This window comes from Cordyceps fumosorosea, assembly GCF_001636725.1.
Source record: "Cordyceps fumosorosea ARSEF 2679 chromosome Unknown scaffold_5, whole genome shotgun sequence".
In the NCBI taxonomy this organism is placed as follows: domain Eukaryota; kingdom Fungi; phylum Ascomycota; class Sordariomycetes; order Hypocreales; family Cordycipitaceae; genus Cordyceps; species Cordyceps fumosorosea.
The window spans coordinates 987667-1011922 of record NW_017387305.1 but is presented as its reverse complement, the minus strand read 5'-3'; the positions used below and the strand labels follow the sequence as shown (position 1 = coordinate 1011922).

The 24256-nt window shown below is 52.7% G+C and overlaps 7 protein-coding genes across 7 annotated transcripts; 5 read left to right on the top strand and 2 right to left on the bottom strand.

The window, feature by feature from the left end:
• Nucleotides 1-392: 392 nt before the first annotated feature.
• Nucleotides 393-1409, top strand: ISF_03028 (NADH:ubiquinone oxidoreductase 6.6kD subunit; the record flags this gene model as incomplete). Its single annotated transcript, XM_018846634.1, has 5 exons — nt 393-405; nt 459-494; nt 559-674; nt 724-764; nt 1271-1409. The coding sequence occupies 5 exons, from the start codon at nt 393-395 to the stop codon at nt 1407-1409; spliced, it is 345 nt and encodes a 114-aa protein (XP_018706362.1).
• Nucleotides 1410-2043: 634 nt separating this feature from the next.
• Nucleotides 2044-3152, top strand: ISF_03027 (potassium channel regulatory factor; the record flags this gene model as incomplete). Its single annotated transcript, XM_018846633.1, has 2 exons — nt 2044-2772; nt 2829-3152. The coding sequence occupies 2 exons, from the start codon at nt 2044-2046 to the stop codon at nt 3150-3152; spliced, it is 1053 nt and encodes a 350-aa protein (XP_018706361.1).
• A 341-nt stretch (nt 3153-3493) lies between these two features.
• ISF_03026 (26S proteasome, regulatory subunit Rpn7) lies at nt 3494-5139 on the bottom strand (the record flags this gene model as incomplete). The annotated part of the gene is made up of 5 exons (XM_018846632.1): nt 3494-3736; nt 3795-4556; nt 4619-4899; nt 4972-5016; nt 5079-5139. 5 exons carry the CDS (start codon nt 5137-5139, stop codon nt 3494-3496), a joined length of 1392 nt encoding a protein of 463 aa, XP_018706360.1.
• A 1833-nt stretch (nt 5140-6972) lies between these two features.
• Nucleotides 6973-7419, top strand: ISF_03025 (hypothetical protein; the record flags this gene model as incomplete). Its single annotated transcript, XM_018846631.1, has 1 exon — nt 6973-7419. One exon carries the CDS (start codon nt 6973-6975, stop codon nt 7417-7419), a length of 447 nt encoding a protein of 148 aa, XP_018706359.1.
• Nucleotides 7420-14893: 7474 nt separating this feature from the next.
• ISF_03024 (Transcription factor) lies at nt 14894-18094 on the top strand (the record flags this gene model as incomplete). Its single annotated transcript, XM_018846630.1, has 4 exons — nt 14894-15134; nt 15217-15970; nt 16021-17029; nt 17084-18094. The coding sequence occupies 4 exons, from the start codon at nt 14894-14896 to the stop codon at nt 18092-18094; spliced, it is 3015 nt and encodes a 1004-aa protein (XP_018706358.1).
• A 1156-nt stretch (nt 18095-19250) lies between these two features.
• Nucleotides 19251-19597, bottom strand: ISF_03023 (hypothetical protein; the record flags this gene model as incomplete). The annotated part of the gene is made up of 2 exons (XM_018846629.1): nt 19251-19467; nt 19536-19597. 2 exons carry the CDS (start codon nt 19595-19597, stop codon nt 19251-19253), a joined length of 279 nt encoding a protein of 92 aa, XP_018706357.1.
• A 4020-nt stretch (nt 19598-23617) lies between these two features.
• ISF_03022 (CHRD superfamily protein) lies at nt 23618-24252 on the top strand (the record flags this gene model as incomplete). Its single annotated transcript, XM_018846628.1, has 2 exons — nt 23618-23958; nt 24024-24252. 2 exons carry the CDS (start codon nt 23618-23620, stop codon nt 24250-24252), a joined length of 570 nt encoding a protein of 189 aa, XP_018706356.1.
• Between the last annotated feature and the right edge of the window lie 4 nt (nt 24253-24256).

Here is a 24256-nt window from a genome sequence, read left to right as displayed (position 1 = left end):
AAGCGTCGTGATAACTAGTACCAAAGTGAAGTCAAGTACCTAGGTGTGTACGCAGGTACAAGGTGGGCTTTTGACTTTGTTGCTGGGTATGCAACGGCTGCATTTCCTAACATCATACATATAGATCTAGACCAAGATTGTAGGAAGCAGCCCCGAAAAACCACAATCAGTGATCCAAATCGTCAAAGTAGCTTTTTGACCGCGCGATACTCATACTCGCCGAAACTTGTCGAGCACTGTAGGGTAATTAAGCAAAGCTGGTGGCCAACCAATCGCAGCGGCTGAAACTACCTTATGTAATGCGCTAGATCAACCAGCGTCGCTGGAAGATTGTCGGGGCCAGCTCTGACATCTCGATCATTACGACTCAACCCACCTGCACACTTGTCAAGATGGCGCACCTCAGTGAGTTACGGCCGAATGGAATCAATTGATTAAAACTAAAGACTGCGCACCAGACGTCAAGCCGGACCCGGCCTACCTTAAGCTGCAGGGTACATCACGACTCTTCGTCCCCGAACCTCGAGCCGCCGAGCTTTGCTAACCTGCAGGGAATAGCGATGCAGAAGAACCGCGTGCAGTACTTCCGCTGGACACCAAGAAACGCTCGTATCACGTTGATGTACGTCGCGGTCGTCCCCGCCATTATGGGCTACATTGCCTACAAGACAGACGTGAGTGGAAAACTGGATTGGATAAGGATCATGTCTAATGTACCTTTAGGGCCTCTGGGATCTACGAGCGAAGAGAAAAGGCGATACCGCGTACGAGAAATAAGACAAGAGAAGAAGGCCCGTGGATCAGCAGAAATCCGTGTACATATATCGTTCCATCCTGCAATACATTTATTTGCCGACCACCAAAATCCACCAACGCGAACAGTGAATACGACTGGGGATATAATTGAATGCCCCGAGCATAAGACACCGCCGTTTATATTTTGAACAATTCGAGGAGCAATTGGGTTACCAATGGCCTCTGCCACGCCCGCGAGCCCTCGCACGGCCAGGCAGCTGCCCCCGGTTGTTCGCCCTCCAATCGCCTCGTGGAAATCGCGGGGCCGCGTTTTCATACCCACCTCGGTTCTGATTATGATTGTTTTGACGGTTGCCAAAAGCCGCGGGCTGACCCGGGACGGCTTGCCTCGGAGGCTGTTGAAACCTTGTGGCATCGTATGCAGGTGCAACAGACCCATCAATTAATGGTGGTAGTATCGCGCACGAAATGTAGTCCCCAGCCGCGAAATGCGCGTCTTGTAGTGTCCATGTAGAGCCCCTACGACCTCTCTCGCTGTTATCGAGATGCTCGTCGACCTCCGCACCAGGGTCACCAGCACCAACGACGAGACTGCCGAGATCCTTCACAGCGAATTTGGCTTTCTGGCCGCCGATGGAGCTGGCACTTTTTAAATCAGGATATACGAGCTGGAATACCACTCTTGTGCCGATTGATGGAGAGGGGAGAGGATTTGGGCGAGCATCTGCTAGCTCATACACCAATTCTTGAAGAGTACATGATGGCCAAGTGTAGACATTGACGGATGTGAGGGAGTCTGAATTAGCAAAACTTTCCGGGCTAAATTGCATATGTTAGTCGTTTGTAAGCAAGAGCAGTGAGGCTAGGCTGACTGTATCAACGAGCCAGCGTTGTAGAAGAGGCGAACTAGAAAAGGCGGCTCAGGCTGGGATTCGACCGTGTCGGACATTTGAGAAGATGATATGAGTCAGAAATGAGAGAAGTGACTCAAAGATTAGTTGCTTCATAGAATTTAAGTGAGAGTCGTTCATGTATTTGTTTTCTGAAGATGATGGTTAGCGACGACTTCACGTTTAGTCGCTGTGCAATTACCCGGCAAATACCCGCAATCGATAGCTTTTCGATCGCGACCTCGAACCCATTCAACATTGACAAACCTGCGCCTCATCCGACATAATACAAAAATAGAGCCCGTCGCCGACGAACGATACACTTTCAGGAACAAAAGAAGAACAATAATTGCGCCCGCGCACAACCCCGCGCAAAGCAGCGCAACTCTAGGCAACCATGGATTTTGCAGCCTTGATGGGCAAGGAGCTGTCCAAGGGCAAGAAGACCGCGAGCGACAGCAGTATGGATAGCAAAAAGCAATTCCTCAAGCGATCCGAAGTCGAAGCCGAGCGGAAGAGGGAATACTTAGCAGAGCAGGTCGCCCTGGAGCAGGAGCGCGCAGCCAAGGCCGCCGCGAAGCGCAAGCTCGAGGAAGACACGGCGACCGAGCGCGAGGCGCGCGACGAGAAGCGCCGCAAGCTGGCCGAGGAGTCGCGGCGGCGGCGCGAGGAGCAAGACTGGGAAGAGGAGCAGGCCCGGCGGCGGCGGCTCGGCCTCCCAGAACAGGAGCGGCCCGGCGAAGGCGCTGACGGCGACGAGGCGGTGGCGGCCGACGACGTCCCGGACGAGGAGCTGTTCGCGAAGCTGCGTGAGTTGGGCCACCCGGTGGTGCTGTTCGGCGAGACGCACGCCGGCCGGCTGCGGCGGTACCGCAAGGCGAGCACTGTGCTGACGGACGGGCCGATCCCGATGACGCTGCGGCTGGTGGACGAGAAGGACATGAAGGTCGACGCGGGCGTGCCGCGGGACGCCGAGGCGCGCGCGTGGCTGTACCGGCAGCTCGCGAGCTACTTCACCATGGTGCTCAGCACGTACCAGCGCACCATGGAGCAGGAGCGGCGCGACACAAGCGCCAGCAAGACGGCCTACAACGCGATGCTACAGACCATCGAAAACATGAAGCCTGTATGTTTTTTTAACCCTTACAATATCCTCCCCGCCGTCTAACGAAAATATCACAGCTATTTCGGAGGTTCGAGGCCGGCGACCTGGACGACTCGCTGCTGGAGCCGGTCGTCGAGATCGTCAAGGCGCTACAGGAGCGCCGCTACGTGGACGCCAACGACGGCTACCTCCGGCTGAGCATCGGCAAGGCCGCCTGGCCGATCGGCGTCACCATGGTCGGCATCCACGAGCGCAGCGCGCGCGAGAAGCTGCACGACGGCGAGAAGGGCCACGTCATGGGCGACGAGGTCACGCGCAAGTTCCTGCAGAGCATCAAGCGCTGCCTGACGTTTGCGCAGGTCCGCTGGCCGCCCGAGGACCTGCGCCAGCTGATGGGGTAGGGAAGGGGACGCGCGGGCGAGATGAAAATGAGAAAAGCTGAAATGGAGAGAGAAGAGGAAGAAGCTTCACGCTGCGTCGACACTACGCATCACGAACATACAAGATATACCCTTGCCCTTGGCAAATTTCGACAGCGATAGATATGAGAAAATAGGTATCAAGCTGGCTACTATTAATATTTTCATGCTGATTCATAATAATTGTTCGTCATACATCAGTCTGCCAGCCTGCCGAGACTGAAATGCTAAAGCCCCCTAAACAAGACAATGCGCCAAACACCAGCATCTTATTTTCCGCCCCGGGAGTCTATGGAAGATATGGTGTCTCGCGAAAAAAGGTTCTACTGTGCCTCCTTAATTTTGACTGCCATTGTTTCTTCCATAACAGCCATTTGGCGCGGGTCGTCGAACCATTCCTCTGGAGGTCCAGAGTGCTCACTCCTGCTACCCACCACCACCAACCCCGCGGACATGATGCTCGCACGTCGCAGATGCTCGGTGGCTTCGCTCTCAAATTTTTTCGCCATTTTCAAGGCATTTTCTTGCATTTCTGCACGAGGATCTGGCTGAACCGCAAGAAGTAACTACCATTCATCTGTTAGTAACTTCCCAATACGAATAGCGATGCTAGTATGAACCTACCTGGTTTCTGGCGTCGATGCGTGCGTTCAGATGGTCTTTGCGAATCATTGTGATGAGCTCATCCTCGATAGATCCTCCCGACAGCCCGAACGACGCTTCGAGGCTATCTAAAGTAATGCGCGAAAAAGGAACACAGTATTGCACGATACACTTTGTGCGTATACGACTGTAGAGCTCTTTGACATGTTCGTGTAAGTATATGTCCAAAAGGTAGTCTGGGCGGTAGGACTCCAAAATGGAGAGGCAGCTGGAGTAACGGCCCCCGACGAACAAGCTCAAGGCTTTGCGGATGTGCGGTTCATGCTCCAGGAATGCTCGAAATGTCTGGTTTTCTAGCACGAGACGGTGAAGCTCAGTTCTATCCATGGTGGCAAGTGCCGTCAGGCCACCATAGACGGCGACATCGTTGGGAGTAGCGACATGACTGTAATGAGTTGGAGAAGCGGAGTTATTGGCGGCTAGCAGGGACTTGGCCGACTCTGCATAGTTACCCAGGCTCAGGTGAGCAATGCCTGACATGACACGAAAAAATGTCGGCACTCCTTGCCCATCCTCGGCCGTGCCCATGCCCGAGATTTTGCCAAGGTTGCTGAGAACCATGTTCCAGTCTCGGCGATAAAGCGATACATTGACCAGATGCACCGAGCATTCGAGGATCTGTCTTGTGGAGCTCACATCTTGTCGCATGCGGCCATAAGCGTCGCTGGCTTCGTTGAGTTTGCCTATAGCCTCGAGATGACGACCGAGGTCTTCGTTACCCATCTATATGATCGTGTAAGCATCTGGCGCCTGCTTTATGGGCTGGACATGCCTCGCAACAGTACCCTTATGCTTTCTTTGATGAGATTGTTTTTATAACCCTTGAGCTGGGATTCGAGACGCTGCGTCTCAACCTTGTTGGACTTCTCTGTGGCTGCGATCCAAGCTTCATCTCTGATGGCCTCGGGCTCGTTGGGAGCCAGCTTGCGGACGGAGTCCCATGCCAATTTGTACTGAGATACATCTCTACCGCTCTTTGCTTCCGCGACTGCACCCTTCAATGCATCGAGCCGCAGAGGCAGGCAAGTCTTTCCTATTAATAGTAGACGATCGAACCTGGTTCGTCCTGGTGCTCTTCGTTAGTCGTTTTGAACAGTGCGAGTACGCGTGACGATCGGGCGACGATCGGGCGACGAACCGGTATAGTTTTGGAGGTAGAGATCGAGGTCGAATTTGGGTATCTCTGCAAGCAGGATGTGTTAGCAAGAGGCGCAGGCCAGATGGTAGGACACGAAGAGGGTGTACCTTCGACGAGCAGCGTGGCTGGTTGGGTGGACGCGTCCACAGGGGCGTCGGAGGATGCCATCGGGAAAAGCCAGCGACTTGATGGCTGGCGAAATCCGGAATATGATGCCGAAGGGGCGTGGCCAACTTCAATTGCGGGCAACAAGCGACGGATGGATGTTGTTGGAGCTTCACCTTTTGGCGGGGTACACTGGGTTGGCTGTTGCCTGGTGGAGCTTGAAGCTGTAGAGGGGCAGAGCTAGGAACAGTTCTACTGGTGGCGTATTGGTTGCGGTGACCAAGTCAGTCATGAATAACAGCTCCGAGCACAGTGAAAAATAAAAAGTCATATTGTAATTTTCTACTATTGATAAACTTAAAAATGAAAATTTTTCGGATACTTTTTTGATATTTACAAGTGGGAAACATATGCTGGATCTGCGCTTGTTCTTTAATGCGCAGCAGACATTCATTCAACTCCGCGGTCATGTTGGATTTGTTACACCAATCTGGCAATCAAATGCGTGATGTATGCCGAGTCATACCACGGATCGAGGAGAATGATGTTGGCGGGGGGTTTTTTTTTTAACAAAACTCACGGTGTTCCCATCTGTCACCACCTGAATGGAACTTACTTGTCCACGGCCGCGCCGTGGACTTGGACAGACAGTTTCAACATGCGAATTGCGACTTGGATGCTCTTGGTTGGTGGGATCCAACTCTGCCGCCATCACGGCGCTTATTGTTGCAATTTACTCATCAATTGGGCTGCGCACTTTGAATCCGGTCCATTGCTCAGCGCTGCTCCGTAGCCCCATGCATTGTCTTGGACTCTGCAGACTGAATCTATCCGTAAAGGTAAAAATAATCGCCTATTCTTGTTTGTCATCTAGGGACTTGGCAAACTAGTAAGCGGTCGCGATCAGGCGTCCAAGACTAGTGAAGTTGGTAATGGCCACTCTTTCATCCCACCAGTCAAATGCAACCTTTGGCAGCGCTAGCAGAATACAGCGTAACCATGAGAATCCTGAACAGGTCGGAAATATCCTAAAATGCGCTATGAAAGGCTGTCATGTACTGAGTTGTTATTATCGTGGGCCTGTATGAATCCTGAATGAGAAATGAGCCCACAGCCACGGCTTATTGAGCTTACAAAAAGCTCTGGAGTTAACATTGCAAACGCTCTTATTTAACTGGAAAAACGGCGCAGATACCGAGTTTTGACATCGAGTCATAACTCTAAAAAAACACTCTGTATATCCCGCCAGTCTTCGTCCGAGCTTCGTCGTGCTCTCGAGAGATGGCCGTCATCGATGAATTTGGGGTGAGTTCCCTTTCTGTTCCCATATTTCCACCAATTGGGCAAGGAGCTGGTCATTTAAAGTCGCCGCATCTCCATAATAAGCTTACACCAGGAACGGCGTGGGCCAATGGCGATGGCGTGTGCCTGAGACCCCCGAACCAGCACATGGCCAGGGCTTAGGCCCGAGGCGTTGGCCGAAACCATTGTTACATCCCAGTAAGGGCGTTCCTGAACCATGGACGGCATTATTCAGGGCAGTGGTCTCTTTCAACGCGGCCATTGGTACGTTCGGGAGGCCGGGGGAGATGGTGAGATTTTGGTACCTGGACGCTAATCCGGACCCAGGCTGGATATCGCCGAGTTGGGGAGGCCGACGTTGCGATGCTACGACCAAACAGGGTGAAAGGCTGATGAATCGGGCAAATTATAGTCAATGGAAGAATGGCAAAGGAACTAGATGAGGAAAAGTATATAAGAGTGTCTTGATGTCCTGAAGAGTTGAGAGGGCTCCTCTGTAGCTAGACAGACTCACTTACACACAAGAATCACCTCTTCTTTCTCCCAAACTTCATATATCCTTTCAAGAAATATATACAAATAACCCTCGTCAAAATGCTCTACACTGCTACTGCTGCTCTTGCCCTCGCAGCCACCGCCGCTGCCGCCCCCAGCGGCGAGATCCAGAAGCGCGCCTCGGGCAGCAACCAGAACATCTCCATCTACCGCTACGGCGACGCGACGCAGTGCCACCACATCCTGCGCGACTCGGGTGCCTGCGGCATTAGCACCTACTTCAAGAACGTCAACCAGGAGGCCTCCTTCGTCGCCATGCCCGCCACCATCTTCGACAAGTACGGCTCCGCCCAGCACAACAAGCTCTGCGGCAAGACCGTCACCATCAAGCACAACGGCGTCACCAAGACCGCCATCGTCGCCGACCGCAACCTCAGCAACGACCACTCCATAGATAGCTGCCTCGACATCTGGAAGGCCTTTGGCGGCCACGACAACGACGGTACGCTCATCCGCGGCGCCACCTGGAGCGTCAACGGCGTCTAAGCGCGTTGCTGGGGACTGTTGTGTATCTATGATGAATGTTGGGTACAGATATGTGTCAAGACAAAGTATATAGAGGAAATAATGTACAAATCGCGTTCATTATCTGTTTGTAAAAGATGTTGCTCTAGAGTGATTCGGTGATCCATCAATATGTTGGTGCCGTGTAAGTCGCGGGGTAATTCCGACAACTGGTTGCAAGTAGACCGCCAAAAAAGTTTCCATAGTCTCGGTTGAACACAGAAAAACCTGGGCTAGCGGAGGAAGTTATCTGAGTAGTTCATAGATATGTATAAATTAATAGAACAAAGTAAGAAAACAGCGCGGCTCAGGGTGATCGAGGAAGAAGGCGCCAAGAGCATTGTGTCTACCTACACAGGCCCGGGGCTATCCAATGCTCCCTCTACAACAACAAATGACTGCCTTTTGTCAAAGAATGTAAATGGAAAGAAACTTTCAATAAGAGACCATAAAAGGATATGATTTGCTCGGCTTAAAAAATGCCCAAAAAAGAAACGTACAGCACCCGGAATTCGCTGGTCGTCACCGAACCAACTACTACTCGGGCGCTCGAGTGGTTATCGCTCGGAGATCAGACGGGATCCAGATTTATCACTCGGCTATGGCCGTACATACTACGCAGGTGCTTTATTAGAGTCTATATAGGAATTTCCCGTACCCCCATGAGCACACGCAAGTATGTGGCTCTCTGGTCCCAAGACTTGGGCATACATTGAACAAGACCGCTACGAGGGAGGTCGATTTTCTATGTCGATTTGCAATAGACTACGATAATATATGTTTTTTTTTTTCAAAATTTAGACATGCTTCAAAAGGAAGGAAAGGTTAGAACTTGTGCGTTTCATAACTTGACTTGCTGTGCTCAAATTGTGATGGGCTTGTTGAGCAAGTCGACTGGCCGGCTCAAGAAGACTGCAAAGTTGGGCGGAAGTATCCAACATAGGCATAGTAACGGCCAATGGCATGTATGAGAGTTCAAAGCCATGTTTTAACTAAGCTGCAATTACCAGTCATGGATTATACAGGAAGGGTAGTTGAAGAGTTGCGGCGTATGCCGACCTGACACTACAGACACATGTCAAAATATGCCGAGGCTGAGAGGAGAAGCCAATTTACGGAGCCAACTTTGATATTTATTATTTAAATTAATTTTCTCAGGATCAATCTATCATAGTTTCAAGGGTGCATCTAGCAGCGCCCTATGTGATCATTCGTGCTTGGATCTGTGGGGATGATGAGGTCCGATGCATTCGAGTAGGTAGCTCTCGTGAAAGCTCAGTGAGATGATCGACGAAACTACTTCAAGAAAAAGGCATCGGGAAGATTTTACAAGCAATTAAGCGATTTCTTTGCGAAAACACTTCGCTGGTATGCTTACAGTCCAACAAAAATCTGGAGAAAGGCACGAAACCGCGGGTTGTGACCGGTCTGCTGGCATGCTGGCAAGACCCTGAAAGATGCATATATATGCAGGATGCCTTACAACAAGCCACCGTGGCGGCTTAGAAAATATGTGGTGCAGCAGGTATATCAACCTTCCATCGGTACTCTTTCCCATTTGCAGATGGGACAAGTTCTGCCGTGGGGGTGGGACTGACAATGTCGAAGAGTCAGGTCGCGGGAATAGACTCCCGCGGATATGACAGATCCTTCCGTCAGCCATGTCGACCCCAAAAGATGATGTCAATGACGTTGAAAAGTAGAAAAGGGAAAAAGCATTAGCAACTGGAACAGCAGCGCCAATTGTGTTCGTGGCAACGCGCCACGGTTTCAAAGCAAGGGACGGGCAGGGAAGTTGAGGGGGTCACACACCGACATGACGCCACATTCTTCTAAGAAGCGCAGGGCGACAAGGCTGCCGATTACGACAGGTAGATTCCGAGGCCGTTCCATCTGTTGATGGCCTGATAGGACATGCTTTACTGCGCTAGACTGGCCGGGTCCGTCTCCGTGTAAGACACTGACAGGAAATGAGGTTGCATCAGCAACTCTGCCGGCAGGATAAAGCCTCGGCGCAAAGGTCCATGGCGCAATGTCGTCTGTCTCATGCTTCATGTACTTTGAAACAAATACATGGCGGATTAAACGGTGCCGCTAGCGGTCGAACAGAACGGGCAATGCCTGACTAATCCCAATTCTTAGTTGACCATGGAGGGACTTATCGTTCATACTGTAGCACAATTACGAAGAGTGCATAAGTTAGTACCTTGGCGAAGGAAAAGACGAAGGCTTTTCACCAGTTAGCCTGGTTACCCGGCTCTCGCAGGGATCCCCAATGATATGATGGTTTGACTGTGGACCCTTTTTTATGCGTAATAGCCATCCGTTGATAAGTTGACTGAGAAAAACGTGGAGTTGCACTATTTAGTTTGAGTGCAGATTACTCCGTAACTAGATGAACATGGGTCCATTGAGTTGGCGTCGCCGTGGTTGAAGCTCGAAGATTGGTTATGCTGTCAGCCGCTAATTTGAACGGTTTCTGCTTCGTAGCGTGTTGGGCGTCGATATGGCCCAGGTGACACTATTAGTCGAAACTTACTACGAGTATGGGCTTTAGTCCTGTTACTATTGTCTCTGAGAGCTGGCGCTTGGCCTCATCGGCAATAGAGGGGAACCGAATATTGCCGCAACCTCGGGAAGGAAGACGAGAGAGAGAGAGAGAGAGTTTGCCGTCGGAATTGCCGTCGACCGCGACGGCTGATATATGTACTTGTGTGGGCATTGATGTTGCCAAATGATGGGCAGCACTCTAGGAGTGGGTTGCCATCGGGGAAGGGACCCGGCCAGATTAGTTAGCGAAAGAAAGCTGGCTGGCAATGCAAGTTCGCAGCACGGTGGTCCATGAATACAGCATGGCCGCCAGATCAGCAGACGTTAGGTAGAGGAGCGAGCGTCTGAGAACGTTAATAGAAAAAGCTTAACTGATGATACCGCAGGTTGCGGAAGGAACAACGGGCGCACTCCGCGGACAATCGACATGGACCCTGACTCGCTGGCAACTTCCGAGATCGCTGGCACAAGCTCGATTCGAGATGGACCAATGACAGAGCACAGTTGGTGAAAGGAAACATGAGCGTGTTACCAGCTGTCTCGATCTATTTAGGCCCACGAGGACGGCGAAGGACGACAGCTCATCGACCACCGTCGGCTTCGATAAGCATCACGCTGGTAACTCGGTTTGCTGGCCCTCGTCTCGGAACGTGTTGCACACACGATAACAATAACCCCTTTGACTGTGTCGGCCGGCTACCAACTCGGCCATTTGTGCAGCTACTGCGGTGGCGCTGAAATTATCATCACAGTGGATGCTTTTGTCAGGTACCCATAGGGTATCCGTCCTGCGTTGTACAAAGTAATTTATTACAATGTAATTCGTACATGCGTTGCGCATCAGATAGGAAGGATGGTGGGCTCGCAGCAAGTGGGCTGGCTGCTGGCTGTTTGGCCACCAAACCAAAAGGGGATTGATTATGAGCTGGAGAAAACGACAAGGACGACGACGACGATGAGCGGTATTTTGCAGGAAGTGACGCAAGCTGCTTGTCTGAGAAGGTTCGTCACCGCTGTGGCCCCTTTCCGCTGTCTGCCAGCCACCACTCGAATTGAAATTGAAAAGCAGGCTTGACGAAGTTTCGCTTTTGCTCCTTTTACTTAACCGTAGGGAGTACGGATACTCCATACTCGGCAGCTCCTTTGGCCTCGCGTCACGTCCCTCGGATCACGGCATCTTGGCCAAGAGTTGCTAGCGGCAGGAACGCAAGAGAATCGGCACCCGCGAGCCGAATTGCGGGAGACAAGTCGTTATTTCTTTTTCAGTACAGGACTCCGTAGTTTTCTCATTATTATTAGCCCCAACCCAACTATGAGTGAGACCAGCGGCTGTTTTCTTCCCGTGCATTGTGGCTGTGCACGATTAGTTGCGACGCTACTCATGGGACCTTTTTGGTGCTGGTAACAGCCAGCGAAGCGAGGTCTAGATGTTGAAGACGACAGGGAAGAGAGAGGAAAAAGGACGCTAATAATGTAGGACAGCAATGGTTTAAGTAACGTCGGCAAATGAAGGGGCGACCGCCGGACCAGCTGGCCTGACAGTTGAATCGGGGATTTATCTGCTGTCACTGTGCGACGATCAAAACCGTGGTGCTGTGAGAGACAAGACCACGACCTGCGCGTGTGTTGGCAAAAAGGCGAGGCTTGCCCATTGGTGCTGTTTTATCCTGTACAGATACCCTGTAGGTAGGCCACATGAAAACGAGGCGCTGTTGAAATGTGTTGCGTGTGAGACGCGGGCCGTTGCTAAGGTGTCCGTGGCTGTTCCAACTGGCTGGCGTTTGGAAGCTCACTGGTCAGGTATGTTTCATTGCATGTTGAACCCCTCTACACCCTCTGCCGTGGATTTGATTTCTTGAATCTCAGTGGTTGAAAAGGCCAGCCACCCAGGGAGGAAAGTCGGCAGGCTGTTGCCATGACCGTGCTGTTGGCGGAGTCTGGCCCGCCACTTGCACGGGAGGTCGAAGCGATCGAGAAACAAGGGCCCAGGACAGGAGAGAACGAGAGCGAGCAGCCAAGTTTCGACGGCCCACAGTTGAAAGCCGCCCAAACCGTCTTGTCATTGCGGGGGATTTCGATTTCTAGTTAGCGCAATGCATCGATAGACAAGGAATAGACAAGTCCCTCCGTCCTGGACTACAGTAGTTACTGGCTCAGACCCCCTCCTTCTCTGCGACGCCCGACAGCCATGCGGTGAAGTTGGCGTAGCAGCAGATGCAACACAAGCATACAAAGATAGACTCCCCATACTTACTAGTGAGTGAAGAAGGGAAGAGAAAATCGAAGGTGACGGGATCGCTAGCTTGGTGGGCGAAATGCAACGGTGGGTGACAGGGAGCTGGCCGTGGTGGATCTTTTGCATACGTAGATAGGCGGGACGTGCTCTTGATAGTCGTCGTCAGGCGTCTCAGATGTCGAGGCAAGGGAAGAGACGAAATGAAAAAAAAAAAATATGTTTCTTAGCACAGAAGCATATATCCATGGCAGATAAACTGGCGGCGGGCGTCTTGTGAAGCAGGTTCCTCCGGGCTCGACGAGGCTCTTGGCCACACTGGGTACTTTACTGGGGGTATTCCGGCTGGATGCTATAATTATCAGCTGGGAACTGATGAGATGAGGGCAGCTAGCAAATGAGAACGCTGGATCAAATAAACTCGCCCATTATGCTCGCGACGCGCCCCCTCACCCCTGGGCAGCGTCAGCCACCAAGTTCCACGGGGAGCAGAGAAGGTGAAAAAAGTCAGCAGCGTTTTGCGCGGACTGGGCGAGTACCGTGCGAGTACCTGGAACAACGGGTGTTGGAAGGGGACTTGTAAAGGTATTGTGGTTGTACTAGTTGTGTCCGTGGATTTGGAGTAGTTGACGGAAGAAGCCACCAAACGCAGACCATTCTCGGCTGGTGACCGTGGAGCTGGGCCGGATAGCGGTGGCTTGAGGCGATGAGGAAGGACCAACGCTGAGGGCTTTTCCTCGAATAGGAACCATGGATGGGATGCGATGGATGAAGGAATGGTGATGGAAACTAGGTAGTCATCCGTGGGTAGGAAATGTGAAAGGGCAAAGTACGGTACGGGTGCTATGTACGTCGCTGCGGATACGTACAGACTGGAACAAAGACAACTTATTGGGAAGGACCAGCAGGTAGGTGTATTGGGCGTTCCGTCTCCCAATCAAGCGCGGCCCGCCATGAATACTCGGCCAACTCGGTTGCGCGCCTATTAATCTTATCATATAGAATATGTTGGTAGTTATTCTGTGAGTAATATGTTAATAATAGAATGATGTAGAAGAATGCAACGGGAACTGTCGGGGAATAGAAACCAGTCTAGGCGGCGGCCGACGGTGGGCCAGTGAGGACCAAGATTCCTCGGGTGGTGATGCAGCACCTGTAACTTGCCTGTAGCGGCTGCTGAGCGAACAACCGCCCTGCATAACGTACCTCGATACCACCTCCTATGTACCTATGGATGTAAGGACTCCGCTGGTGATCTGGGTGCTTCTTTATCTCCTTTTTATCGCTGGTAATAATAAAGCTCCATAGGCCTCTGATTTCTTCCCCAGTCTTAAATTTGGGGGGTTTTATGCACTCTTATTGATTCTCTGTCCTGCCTTGTACATGGGTATGCGCCTTACAACTGGAGGGATACTGCATCATGCATCATCGATCTGTACTTGTCCCTCTTTCGTATCGTCTTGACGTTCCGTACCCGTACTTTCTATTCATTCTGCTCCTGATGGGCTGGCTAGCAATGGCCCATCATCAAAATCTTATTCCGGGTCACCACTGCGCTGCAACCTGCCCACTGCTACCCCACTCAGTATCCTAGATTAGGAGCAACCTTAGCAGGGGACTTTGGTACCTACAGAAGCACTAAAATGCAGCCGAAATGCCAACTGACAGCGCTGAAGCCCTGCTAAAAGGTCGTGGCCACGGTGCACTACCTGCGTGGGTCGACTTTCTGCCGCTAACAGTATACCTCCTTTGCAAGCACGTTTGTCTGCAACTTCTCACCGGTTAGCCGTTACATGGCAAGTACTCTAGATAGCCTCCCGCCTACCGAGGACCGCCCACCCACCTGGCCCAGCGAAGTTCAAGGCTACCTCTCCCTCCCTTCAGACCCTTCAGGTTTGACTGCCTCTGCCTGAGTCCTCCCATCCATCCTCTCTCTCCCCAATGCCCCCCTCCAAATCCCCCCAGAAAGCCCTGGCCTGGTCTAGTCCAAGCCTCTGAGACAAAAACTCTCACTCGACTTTCGCTCTTCCACGCCATCTCTCAACAGCCTTTCCTCCCGTCCGGTTTCCCATCCACCCCCAAGCCGTTGTCGCTGCGCCTCTTTTGCGATTACGGCTCCGTTTCTCGCCCGACTGACCACCGTCGTCTCCCATCAACTCGCCATCTTGAATCTCATGGCAAATTGCGGCCATCCAACTCTGGGGTAATTGGGAGAGGCGACGCTGCCTGTCTGGCTTCGTCTGTTCCCGGGCACCGACTGCCACCCACCACCGCCCTCCAGCTCACCAACGGCTTCGATCAAGGCCAATCTCGCCGCCAGTAGCCATATTATCGCCTCTATCGTTACTGCTCTCGATTTTTGATCGTCTAACTTTGTATCACCGGCATCGTTACCACCCTACCGATTCACTCGCCAACGCCCGACACCAGTAAACCGTTGTTTCCTGCCGCCAAGCGACCCCCCCCTTCTCCGTTCGACTCACCACCATCGACCTGCCGTCAGAATTTATGTCGACCGCGACGTTTGTTTAAAAGTACCGAGTAGGAGACGGCCGTTTGGAGATTACTCCTCAAAAATTGCGCCTGTGCTTCGCTGGCGCGCCTCTAAAACCTCTTTATCCTGCTCACCCTAATCGCAACAACTATACTGGCTCCTGCGCCACTTGAGCCAACATGTCCGACGACGAGGCTGCCGCCCTGTCCGTCACCGACTGGCCCATCCAGGATGCCCCCTCTCCTACCGAAAGCATCAAATCTGACATCGAGATTGATGACCGCCCAGCCGCTGGCGATGCCCCGTCACAGCCCATACAAAAGCGACGTCGAGTGACGCGCGCCTGCGATGAGTGTCGTCGCAAGAAGATCAAGTGTGACGGCAAGCAGCCCTGTACACATTGTTCCGTCTACAGCTATGGTCAGTCGCAACCTGCGCCCATTCTCTCAAATGTTCGCCTTTACCTGTACAAGCCTTGCTAACATGTCTCTGTGCGTGCCAGACTGCACATATGATAAGCCTTCTAATCGAAGGCGTAATCCCGCGCCCCAGTACATCGAGGCTCTAGAGGGTCGCTTACATCGCGCCGAGACTCTGTTGCGAAAATTCATGCCCGACATCGACCTGGCTGATCCCAACATGGACCCCAGTGTCCAAGCCGAATTTCAAAATCGCGAACAGTCTCGAATACAGGCCGCCAGCAAGTTGCAGGGCAACACCTCGATGCTGCATCCCTCCACACCCGATCCTCAGCTAGTGTCCATGGTCGACTCTCTCGGTCAGCTTGACATCGATGATCGCGGCGATTGGGACTTCCACGGCAATTCGTCTGGTGTTGTCTTCCTTAAGAAAATGAAGGAACACTTCCGCGGCCTGCTTGGTCCTACTGCATCCAGTCCGTTCCTCCCGCGCCCCGACCAACTCTCCGCACTCCTCAATCCCGACTCCGCGCCGTTGCACGCCAATTCGCCTCTCTCTACCATGTCGACATATCCCGAATTACCGCCAAAGGACGTTGCTCGACGCCTTTGCTTCTACTCGCTTACCTGCGCCACCTGCCTTACTCGCATCGTTCATGTTCCGACATTTAACAGCCAGTTCGAGCGAATATATGAAATTCCACTCGAAAATCTCGGATCTGAGGACACTCAATTTCTCGGTCTATTATTCGCCATTCTCGCTTTGGGCTGCATGTATCACAGCTTTGATGCCTCAGCTGCCCAAGGCACTGGCTACCGAGCTGCCATGGAGGAGGGGTATGTTGTCTCATACCGTTTGATTCTTAGCTTTCACTGACGCTCGTTAGAACAAAATACTTCAAGACGGCTCGAGCCCTTATCAAGGATATTGGTGATTGCCGCACCCTCACCTCGATACAAGCGCTCCTCTTCATGACACTCTTCCTCCAATCTACGTCTAACCTCAGCTCATGCTACACAATCCTTGGCATCGCCATGAGATCATGCCTTCGCATGGGCATGCATCGCCACTTACAACATGCGCGATTAAACCCGATAGAGGAGCAATTACGCAAACGAATATTCTACGTTGTGCGACAAATGGACACATATGTTTCAACAATGCTGGGCCTTCCTTTACTGCTGAGCAGCGATGATATTGACCAGCCCTTTCCAATGGAAGTCGATGATGACTACGTTACCAACCAGGGCGTCATGCGTCCGCCGCCCGGATCCTCCTCGTTCTTTGAGGCCTTCAATGCGCATACCAGGCTGATGGATGTGTTGGCTAAGATCTCCAAGCTCATCTATCCAACCAAATTGCCGGGAAGTGTCAAAATTGAGCTGGGAGGAGCAGGCAACCCTGTCAGTTATGCTCGCATTAAGGAAATTGAGGGTGAATTGCAACGATGGTTCGAACGACTTCCTGAGGCCTGGCGACCAAGCCCTGAGGGTCCCATCGAAGTTGTTAGAGTTCGGCATCTCCTTCGTTTCTCCTACGCTCACGTACAGCTCCTTCTATATCGCCCTTTTCTACACTACATGTCGCCACGGCTCTGTCAAGGCATTAAAGTCGATGACCTCTCCTATGCTTGCGCTGCTGCCGCCATTAGCGTCTCGCGCAATGTCATCCACATCGGCCAAGAGATTCGGAAACAGCGCGTTCTGAGTGGACCCTATTGGTTCATGCTATACACCGAGTATTTCGCCGTTTTGTCTCTCATCTTCTTCATCCTGGAGAATCCTGGAAAGCCGGGCAGTGCCGAAGTTCTTGCAGACGCCCGCACTGGGCGACAGATGATAGCTGATCTGGCAGAGAAGAGCTTGGCTGCAGATATGCTGACGACGTCATTAAATGTAAGTAATATTAGGAGATCATGCTCGAGTTGAACTTGACTAACTGTGATGTAGGCCCTCTTTGAGCAGCTTCCCGAAGCCCTGGAACAAGCTCGTGGCCGGGCAATTGCTTCAGCAAAGCGATCCATAAGCAAACCCAACGGCATGGTTGCGGGGCATCCCGGAGTCAACCACATCATGTCGCCACAACGATCCGAGGATTTATTGCGAACTCATAGCGGTCACATGTCGACTGGCGGCTTCTCCATGGATACCATGGCACCATCCGAGCAAAGCTTCCACGATAATGGCTTTGGTGGCGGTATGCACGATATGCTATCGCTTGACATGTCTTCCCGAGCCACCCCTGACTCTGAGAGCACAGCAGCCAGTTCCAGCCGCATGGCATTCATGCCACACTCTGTTGCCACGCAGAATGCGCTCAACCCAGTTAACAAACTTGATGCGCTCATGTTCCCATCTGACGACCCTTTTGCCTATCCGAACCAACCGATGATGGAGCTGGGCTTCCAGCCTTCCAAGGACGGCGCAGCTGTGACCATGGCCCAAGATCCCAACTTCTTCTTCCCTGCAACGCTGGAGGAGATGGGCAACTCTTTTATCAACCAGCCACCGCCATACATGACGCCACAAAATGGTCGTCAAGGCATGGGAGGCATGAACATGAGCCAAATGTACGACAACAACGGTATGATTGCGATGCAACATCCGGGAGCGGCGCAAGCTCTGGCACAGGCACAGGCGAGGCAACACCAAGCCAGGGCGCAGGCGCAAGCGCAGGCGCAGGCTCGACAGCAGCAGGCAGCTCAGCGCGCTCAGCAGCAACAGCAAGAGCAGCAACAGCAGCAGCAGCAGCAGCAACAACAGCAGCAGCAGCAACAGCAGCAACAGCAACAGCAACAGCAGCAAAGATCTCGCGGCTTTGGGTTCTTCCATAGACGTACGCGACAGCCTCAAGAGCAACAGCAAGCGCAGCAAATCGACCAAATGTTTACAGAGCACGGCATGCAACCGGATTTTGGCAGCTTTTTCGGGTCTGGCAGAGGCGGCTTTCAGGGAATGTAAGGGTTCTCTTCACAATACCCCCCTTTTTATTTTATATTCTGTTTTGGGATATCAGACACGGAGTTTTTGTATAGGATATTGCCCATGATATCCATTTTCTTACGCACTCTGCACCCCGGACATTCATTTTCTTTCACTTATTTCGTTGATGTTTTGCGTGGGAAGAATATTGCTGCATTTTTCTTTCGGGTAGGAGTCAAGACGGCGCAGGGGAGAGACCCCAGCGCCTGCAATTCTTTTGTTTTATACGATCCTCAAGGTCTGTTGAGATTTTTTTTGTTTTGTTTTACGGTTGATATATTTGGGAGCATATGGGCACGGAAAGCGTTATATGGGCCACGAAAGCCACGTCTTCATTTTATGGTCATTTTTTGGTGTTTGCAGGCAGAGCGGGAGGGAGTGGTGGGTTGTACGTACATGGTGAATGAGGCCAGGAGCACAAGGTACCTGGATGGCTGTTTGGTACTGGGTATATATGTCGATAGACAATGGTTACAAAATTCTTTATAGAATGGGAACGATTTGGTTCGGCGAGACATGCATGATAGCTGTGACAAATTTGATGACGACTTATGTACAAGTTAAGTGCTCGGTGGTGGAGATGTATGTTGCGGCGCGCTGGCTGACCAGTACAAGTGACGGACGAATATGGTGTTTGAGCTTGGAGAATTGCGTCTGCAGCTGCAATATGCAATCGATTCCTCTTGACCCCAGCTGGCATCGGTGGTGTGCCGTCTGGGGGCGTCTAATAGTGGCTGCATGAGCATGCTGTCAGCTCAATGTTCGTCAAGGGGAGGGCGGCAACGTCGGCACCATTTGGGCCACCGAGCTCAAATGAAGGAGCGGAAGGGAGGCGGGCCACTCGTATTGTCAATCTGATATGCACAGTCAGGAGGAGGAGGAGGAGGAGGGGTGCGCTGATAAAATGGCTTGATATTGATCTAGAGCTAATGTGACAACGGGACAACTACATTAGTACCTTGACAACGACGAGGGGGTGTGAGTACAAAGGTTCTCTCGCTGCAGAGTAGTCCACACAGCGAAGGAAAGGAAAAAAATTAAATTCCACGGCACATCTCTTTTTTCCACCGTAAAATGTTCCTGAAACGACGGGAGAAGGAGCGGGTGGTGAAGATGAGAGAAGATGAGCGTCCGCTTAGACCATCATGGCGGCGACACCGACGGCAACGGCGGCGACACCGGCACCGGCGCGAGCGGCATTGGTCGGGGCGGCACCGGCCTTGCTGACTGAGGAGCTCCTGGCGGTGGTAGTGGCGGAGCCGGAGGCGGATCGGGAGGTGGCGGAGCCGGAGGCGGAAGACCGGGCGCTGGTGGACGAGGCGACGGCGGTGGTCGAGCGGCTGCTAGAGTTGCTGTTGCCATCTCTTGTTAGGGGTGCGTTCACTGGGGAGGGTTAGAAGAAGAAGAGAGAAGAACGTACGTGGCGCTCTGGCCGACAACGCTGGTGGCAGCGGCGGCGAGGAGGACAACGGAGAACTTCATGTTGAAAAGGTTGGGAAGTTTGGCTGGACCGAGGGTTGGTAGCGAGTGTGTGTGTGGTGAAGAAAAGGAGTGAAGTGCTTTGGATGGATGGGTAGGGAAGGAAAAGAGAGAAGAGGTAGAAGACGGTCTGGCTGTTTAAGTAGACGATGCTGCTGCTCTCCTTGAGTGCCCGTGTTAGTCGGTCACCGAGGCGAAGCAAGACTTACGACCCCGGACCATTCATTATCAACACCCCCCCCTCCTCCTTCCCGCCGAAGTATTGGATCGGCGCCTCAAATTCGAAAATGTGTCTAGACCGTTCCCCATGCGCCTTGCTGGTGGAGAGCAGCTTGCGCAATCCTCCCCCTCCTCCCTGGCTCTGCCCTTCCCCCCTCCGAGATTTCGGGCGAGCCATGCCGGCCGCGGACCCGAGTTGGCGGCCATTTACATTTTTTCCATCGGGGGAACTTTTGCGCAAAGAGAGCGGCACCTGAAAAAAGGATTGCAGGCTGTCACCTACGGCTATACGAACCTTGAGAATCGGGAACAGCCTTGCATCCTCACAGGTCGGCGATGGATTGGGTGGTGTGTGGGCTCAGCCTCAGGGGCGGGACAGCTGCGCAATATCAGACGGGCGTGTGGGAGAAAAAGAAAACGTACGACGACAGACAAACAAAACAGACGAGTGAGACATCTCGACGAAATCAAGATGTAATTATCGCAAAAGGCCGAATGCGGAAGGATGGGAGGACGATGGCCGTGGACATGGAGGCGCCATGTCTTGAATTGGGATGGTGGCTGGCGAGACTTACGCAATGCACTATACGGATGACTTCTGACTGGATGAGAGGGAAATGGACAAAAAGAGAAGAGAGAAACATTGAGGCTTTTCCAAGGGAAGGCCCATGACGATGACAGCCTAACGTCTTTGGAGTTTTAAGCTTACTTTTTGGTCATTGTAGGGCATCCTTTGTGAGAAGGCTTCGACACATAAGTTGTACAGCGTCCTCCTTTTGTCCCAGAAAGTCTCAGCAGAGTCAGAGTCGTCGTCAACAGAGACAGCACTACTCTCGGCTCGTGGCGAAGAAAGACGACGGAAGACGCGACCGAGCCTTAACGGTAAGGCTGGATGGAACGGTGGTTCGTCGAACGATGGGACGGGAGTCCACAACACCAAACCCCGAGGAGACCTGAACTAACAAGCAATAAAGCCCCCCTGACGATGTTCCGATGGGGAGCGAAAAACAAGCATTTTAGGGCGTCGACGCTAGGCCGACAAGGTAACGTGGTGAGACTGTCCACGTTTTCCTGCTGATCCATTTGCCTGGGGTTTTGCGGGAAATACGGGACGAAGATGAAAGAAGAAGGCGATCCACGCCCCAAGCCACACAAACACGTACGCGTGCCCGCGGTCGGCAGATGTCATTGGCGAGCTGAGCTCACTCCATATTGTAGAGCAAATGTTGGTAAGTAAAGGCGTGCTAAGCCCTCGGTATGTGCCGGCGGGCGGAGTTTGGTTGGCCGAGGGTTTCGTTTAATGACCAGCCCGCTGTCGTGGCAGGGCAGGAAACGGAGAAGGATACCGGATGATGGGTACAGAAAAGGGATGGGAAGACGGATGGACGGATTTGGTGATGTTATCATTCTTGGAGGCGCTGCTCATCGTAATCGATCGAGCAGCATTGACACAACCCACCAATACAATGAAAGACTGCTAAATTAAGAAAAGACAAGCAATATGAGAAAGACAATAATAATACAGTTTCTCGTTTTTTTTGCGAGCTCGTCTTGGCTCCGCGGACATCTGCAAGTGCCGTCTTGGTTAGTTAGCACGGACGACTCGGCATGAGTCGGGAGTCGGCGGGCGCCACGACGATCACGTCAGAGCAGGTGGCTTGGAGGAATTGGTGGAAATTGCAAGACAGGCTCAACTGACACTCGCCGAGCCTGGAAAATTGGCCAGGCGAAGCAACCTCGACGTCTAATTGGGCCGTCGGCTGATATAGGTAGGTGGTCATGCGACTCTACGAGACGGACGGGAGGGCCTCGATGAAAAGGAGCCAGAAAGATCGATATACGATGCATGCTGGCTGTCACCGACCTTTTCTTCTACAATACAATTTAATGGGTATTAAAGTCTCGGATATGCCGGCGGCGGCGCCTCGCTCGTCCGCCGACCCAGTGCATGACAACTGCATCAAGATCCCCTGCGGCTTGGCTTCTTGCCTGATGGCACCGTGGCGGCTCAATCATTTGATAAGGTCTGGTGGAGAGAGAAACATATAACAGTGAGGATCAAGTACAAGTCTTGCCAACGTTAGCCTCGTCGACCAAAGTCTCGGAACCAGGGACTCGTCGACTGTCCGGCTGGTGCGCTCGTCTGCGTCCTCGCCTTTGTGCCTTGCGCTAAAGATCCTCTGCGCCTCCCTCAAGGATGCGAACAATGACGGATTGAATACATTGAAGCATCTCCAGACCTCGACTCCGTGTCCCCAGGCAGTGTGCTTGAGCTGCTCGGCCCCGTCGAGACCGAGCCCGTGTGACGGTTGAGCGACCCCGTCTCCCAGCGGCCCCCCCCCCCCGAACGAATTGCCGGCCATGCAAAGTCTCCTGGCATCGAACACTCTTCGTTCCAATGGATAGAGGTCGTTTGAATTTGGCATTTCCCACCAACAGCCCTCCGTCCTCGCTCGCAACGCTCGTGGCATTCTTCCCTTCGCTACCGGCCCTCACGAAGAGCAACATCTGGCAACTCGCTGGCGTTCTCTCCCAGATACACACAACAAGGGTTATATCCCAAGAATCAGGCGATATGTACGAGTTTCTAGTCGGCACCGCCGTGGCCTGCCTCGGGCCTGACGCCGCAGCACCGGCGCGGCAGGTTCAACTTCGACACAAGTACGGTATGATCTGGGTGGGAAAAAAAACACGAAGGAGGTGCCCTGGTGGTTTAAGAGAGAACGCAGGTCAAAGTCAATCGAGGAGAAGCCTGCAAAGGATGCGCCGAACCTGTCTACGCTGTAGCGGAAAGAATATGTTGATTTGCTGAGTGCCATGCTGGGCTATGAGCCTGGGCAGCGACGTTCTGCGGACAACGCGATGCAGCGTCTAGCATCCATGGAGCTCCCAAGAAAAAGAGTGAAGATGCATTGAGGCGGCAAGGTTAGTTGACATTTTCATTTTCCATCCTGTACCCAAAGCCATCCGCTTTGACGTCATGATGAAGCGACGCTGCCTTGAGAACAACTCACTGCGCAGCACATGGGGGCTCGAGCAGCATGCCCCTACAAGTTTCTCGATAGAGTTTGCGGTTTAGTCATCTTGTACGATTGATTTACGCATCATAGGACTCGGATACTCATCTATCCGGCTACGCGTCTTGGCGCGCCAAGTGTGCATCTCCCGGCTCATCACCACTCCGGCATTACAGCTTGGCGCCAAGACTGAAGGCGACTCGATCTCGAATTCCCCCCGAAAGTCGAGTACAAACATCAAGATTATACAACTTGAAGACCGAGAAGCTGGAAGAAAAAAAGCAATAGCATTGCTTGCCCGGAGTGGAGCGCAGGACGACCGTTACTGAATGGCTCCCGAACGCAAGTACACAGGGCGGGCTTGGTGATGGCTCGCCCCAGCGGAAGAATGTCTAGCAATAAAATGTTGATTGACGTACGTGGACTTGGCGTGGCGCTTTTAGCGATGGGATAAACTTTTAAAGTTGACCGAGCGAGATCGAAGGCGGTTAGCATACGTGAGGGATGCCAACTCAGCCGCTTCAAGCGCCTTGGCTGTCTGGGTGGCTGATCTGCACCGGAGTCTATTACACTGGAACTTCCTTCGACAGTGAACAAGGCATTTGGGGCGTCACGGCTGCTAGCAAGTCCGCCTTGGGAAAAAAGAAAAGATGGTCGACTATAAATGCGCAGTTGTCCGCTTGTCCTTCCTGTGTTTCTCGACACTCAGCATCGCTCCCGAATTCGTTTACATCGTCCTGGCCTTCACCTAACCAGCAGCCTTCCAACCCCATTTCTTCTTAATATCATGAAATCTCACATTTATGCCCTCGGTCTCTTGACAGCGGCCCAAGCCGCCGCAGTCCCGGCCGACCTGGCCGTCAGACACGGTGACAAGCAGCCCAGCCCGTTCACCTTCACCTCGACCTTCAACGTCGTCGCCAAGCCAGAGAACGTGGTCGACGCGCAGAACAACTTCACCGGCGGCCTGCAGGGCAGCAGCGGCACGTTCAACTTCGGCATCAACTCGGTGGACAACGTCATCTGCTACAACATCACCATCGCCGGCTTCCGCGGGGAGTACCAGTCCCCCGCCAAGTCGGCTACGCACATTCACGAGGCCGCCGTGGGCAAGGCCGGCCCGCCTCGGTATGTCCAGTATTTCAAAAAGAAACAACGAGAAAATGCTGCTAACACGAGGATGTGCTCGACAGGATTGCGTTTCCCAACCCGGAGGGCGAGGGTGAGGGGCCTCGTCGCAGCATCGGCTGTCTCACGGGGCCGTTCACCACGGGTGTCAACGCGAGCGGCAAGGATACTGGTGACGGCTTCCATGTTAGGCAGATTGAGGAGAATCCGGCCATGTTCTTCGCGGATGTCCATTCTAGCCTTGCGGTTCCCGGCGCGATCCGTGGTCAATTGGGCAGGAAGAACTATTGCTAGAGCC